This window comes from Macadamia integrifolia, chromosome 6 (genome assembly GCF_013358625.1).
Source record: "Macadamia integrifolia cultivar HAES 741 chromosome 6, SCU_Mint_v3, whole genome shotgun sequence".
Classification (NCBI taxonomy): Eukaryota; Viridiplantae; Streptophyta; class Magnoliopsida; order Proteales; family Proteaceae; genus Macadamia; species Macadamia integrifolia.
In genome coordinates, this window is record NC_056562.1 from 12,531,840 (window position 1) to 12,536,220 (window position 4,381).

Genomic DNA, 4,381 nt, shown 5'->3' on the forward strand with positions numbered 1-4,381 from the left:
TTTTTTTTTTTGGTGATTTATTATTATGATTATTATTATTTTTTAAGGATAAAAGGTTATGATTCTTTTGGGAAACTCACTTTTTGTGTCATGATATATGGTATAAGAGAAACAAGAGAAGATGGTCGGATTCCTCTTACACTTATCAATAGATTTTGAATTCCTTCAGCTTTGAGATCCGACAAAAAACTCTCCCTATCTTTTCCTCATGTAAACATTTGGCTTCTTCAGGGAATCTCACCTTTTAGTTGCTCACCCCCCCCCCCCTCCTCCTCTGCCTTTATCTTGCTTATTTGTAATGTTCGTAATGTTGTGCCTTCAGATAATGGTGACTTCATTCATCTTTCTTTTTTTGTCCATGTTTTATTCATTCTATTTTTTTCTCTTTGCTATTGGTAGTTTGGTGTAGATGTTGATCTCCTTTTCTTTTCCTTGTGGGTCTTAATAAATTTTTTATTCACACCCTCCCCCTGCCCCTCGCCCCCAAAAAGTAAAAAAATAAATAAATACAGAATGCTATAGATAAGGTGAATAAGTATGCTCGACAAACTCATGCACACCATACATTGGGATGAATTTCAAATTTCATTAAGTTGGAGTACTGATTCAATTCTCAATTCATAGGGAATTATATCACAAACTTGTTTCACGAATCAAAGAAATAGATACTCAACAATGAATTATGATTGTATTCATCCAAACTGAATCTCAATTCATGTGTGAATTAAGTAAATTAATAATTTTACTCTCAAACTATACAGGCTAAGCTAAGTTCTTGTATTACAAAGATAATTTTTTATACCAAATTAATCATATATGTCAATTTTTAGCTAATACATTGTTCTGAGATTCGTTTGTTCTAATTGTCATGATCACTCCATCACACAAACTTGATAAAGACCGGTAGCATTTTGATATTAATTGAAATTGAATATGTTTGGACGAAGCTTATTAGATCAGATTTTCACTAGATCCTCTGATTTCACTATTAGAAATTGGAGTATCTTTTCTGTGTTAACATGTTGCTTGCGTTAATTAGATTATTTTTCTACCTATGATCTTGACAGATCCGATGCGCATCAAACAGCTGATAGCACCAGGCATGCATGCTCAGCTGTTGGATTTGTGTTGGGCACGCTTACTTGCTGAAGAAGATATTTTTCCTAGCCTCTAGTGCTCAATCCAATCAATCTAAAACCAAATTTATACGTTGTATTTTTTTTTTTCTTCTTTTCTTTTTTCTTTTTTTTTGGAAAGAAAATGAGATTAAAAGGGATCTAAATTTGAAAGGTAACGGCAAAATAGAATGAAAAATGGGAGATGGATTTGAAGTTATGGATACCTAAGTGGGCCGCCATTTGGGATTAGTCAAAAACAAAATAAACGATATCCAAGAAGTGGGCCACTATTTTTATTTGGTCAAAAACCAAATCAAAGTAGCAAATCAACTGACAATGCTTATTATCCCCTCGCTATGGTTTTTCTCTCGGAAATTTTTTTCCAAATTAAGGTTTCCTTCCCTCACTAGGGTTGCTCTTCCCCTTTAGATTTCAGAAAAAAAGTCTCTTTGTTTTTGTTAAAGAGGAATCTCTTGAATTTGTCTGATTTTACGATTCAGGCTTGAGAGTAAAAAACCCGATTACCCGTAACCACACCTAACCTGTGTAACAGATCAATCGCAAAGAGACTCAAACTAGAGATGTTTAATAACACAGTACCTTTAAACTAGTTGAACTACACCAGAGGTGTACTCTCTCTCTCTCTCTCTCTCTCTCTATATATATATATATATATACACATATATAAATATTTATATATGTAAAATGCCTTCTCCATATAAACATGAAATATTGAGTTTTAAAGGGAAAAGGAAGGAAATAAAGAAAATTCACTGCAAATGCAAAAGCTGCATATATATATATATATATATATATACATCACATTCATCATTATCTAATCCTCCGTATAATAATATTAACACAAATGAGATAAAATGCCTCCATATATATAAGAAACTCTCATGACTCAACATCCCCTTTAAAAAGGAAAAAGGAAAAAACCCCCTCTTTGTACATGGCTTTAGATTAAAATAAAATTAAAAAAAAAAAAAAAAAAAAAACTATACAGATATACAACTAATATCATTTTTTTAAGTCTTAATTCAAGCGATCAAACTATTAGTTCTATGTGGACGGACTGGTGGCCGGCTGTTGCCCAAGAAGCTGTTGCTCCTCCTCATATTAGCTGTATAATAAGAACCCCTTGAAGTCTTCTTTGAGATGATCTTAGAATTGGTTCTGGGAAGCCAAGGTTTCTGGCTCTCTGATAATCCCCCATAGCTCCTGCAGGACTTGAGCTTCTTGTTTTTGTATGGGTTCTCTGGCTTGGCAAGATCCTCTAAGCTCCTCACATTTGTTAACGATGTGAATGACTGTGATTTTCCCTGGAAATACTTTGATAGTCCTTTCCTGCAAAAACCATCAATAAAATTATCAGAACTAGCAAAATAAAGATTTCTAGAGAGAGAAAACCCAAGATGAAGAGATATTAAAAAAATAATAACAATAATAATAATAACCACTTATGAGAGAGGGACTTACTTGAAAGGGAGTTGTTGCATGAGAGAAGACATCTCATACAAAGGACCATTACAAGAGAGTTGATCCGGCGAAGAAGATGAAGCCGACGACGTCGAGGTTGTTGCATCATCCATGAATTCCTCTGATGAAGAGATAGAGTTGCTTGAAAGATCTGAAGAAGAAGAAGAAATGGAATCAAGATCATCACCTTCTTGACCTTCAACCATGATCCCATGGTTGTTTTGTTGGTTGCAGATAGAATCCATTTTCAATTTGATGATTAACTAATCTAGATGATCCTCTTGATCTATTCTTCTTCTTCTTCTTCAATACCTCAACCCAACAACCCAACATACGTTTATGAAGAACTAAGAGAAGGAATTTGTAGTTGAAGATAATAATCTATTTCTCTCTCTTTATCTCTCTATAACATAAGGAAATTAAGACTTTGAAAGATTTGTTCTAAATTCTCCCATCTACAAGAAATGAAAGTCTTTGATGTGGGTATACCAATAAATAATGGTATTTAAGAGGATAGGTTTGGGATTTTCATTTTTTCTTAAATTCTAGATTCGGCATTATCCACTTTTCCTACAACCTTGTCCCCCACACCCATTTTACTATGAAAAGAAGCAATGAGGATAAGCTCTAGGTTGTCTGTCCTTTGAATTCATCCATATCCAAAAGGACCATAACACGAGCCATCTTTCTTAATTTTAAAATTATTCCCCCTCTTAAAAAATACACTACTCCTAAGATGTATCAAAATAATTAAGGTGTTCCATATTCCTCATCCATGATCTTCACCGTCGATGTCGAATTCGTACTATCGTATGTAAAGATTATATCTCGATGATTAAGATCGTAGGGTCAATCCCAATTTCTTGATAATAACGATGGATAATTAAAGAGTTGATAAATGATAGAAATTATGAGATATTAGCATAGTAACATTTTCTTTCATTTTCTTAATTTTTTTTTTTAAGAATTTAATAATTTCTCTTAAAAAGGGCAAAAAAAGCCCCAGACATTTAGTGGAAGTTACTTTTTACTTAATTAAAGTGTGAAGAATGCTGTAAGGGGATGTTCTTTGTTTACCACTTCATAGATCAAAGAATTCCCTAGACTCGAATCCCAATCTCTTTTTAAAATCTTAATGTAAAATGATTGATTGTCTATCACTTTTACAGTATAATGACCCATCACTTTGCCCCAAAGTAGAACATAGATGATGCTTGGAGAATTCTTCTTCTTCTACATTTGGAAGAGAGAAAGAATTTTGTTTGATCAGTCATGAACTTTGTTAGCAAATTAGAAGAAATAGGGATGAACAAGTCAACAAACTTAAACATTCTAATTGTTCAAATAAATGGTCCTTTCATTTTTACCAATTGGCCTTACTAAATTGTTTAGAGATTTGATTCATGTTTAGAGCATTATCAAACTAACCAAATTGATCTAACCCTTATAGCAAATGTTTTAAAACCACCGATCAGAATCCAATTGAAATCTCCTTAGAATATTCCTATTTGATTGTAGATCATTCCATGGAAAAGGCTAATTGTCATAATGGTCCAACTTACACGGTCCAATCATCTGGTCTAATCCTTTAAAATTTTTCCTTTTTTTTTTCCCTGAAAAATGTTTTTAAAACATTGTCTTCTAAATGCTAGTTAGGGTTTTAATTGTGTTTCATATTAAGTAGGTAAAAGTGGTAAAGAAAAACCTTTTTCAAAAAGATTTTCTAATTCAAGTAAAAGGAATTGACAAATGGTGTTTTTTTCTTTTTTTCTTTTTTTTTT

At 32.6% G+C, this 4,381-nt stretch overlaps 1 protein-coding gene across 1 annotated transcript; it reads right to left on the reverse strand.

Moving 5' to 3' along the window:
* Positions 1 to 1,927: 1,927 nt before the first annotated feature.
* Positions 1,928 to 3,079, reverse strand: LOC122081863. Its single transcript, XM_042649218.1, has 2 exons — positions 2,601 to 3,079; positions 1,928 to 2,468 (listed from the first exon to the last, which is right to left on the reverse strand). The coding sequence occupies exons 1-2, from the start codon at positions 2,843 to 2,845 to the stop codon at positions 2,162 to 2,164; spliced, it is 552 nt and encodes a 183-aa protein (XP_042505152.1). The 5' UTR covers positions 2,846 to 3,079; the 3' UTR covers positions 1,928 to 2,161.
* Between the last annotated feature and the right edge of the window lie 1,302 nt (positions 3,080 to 4,381).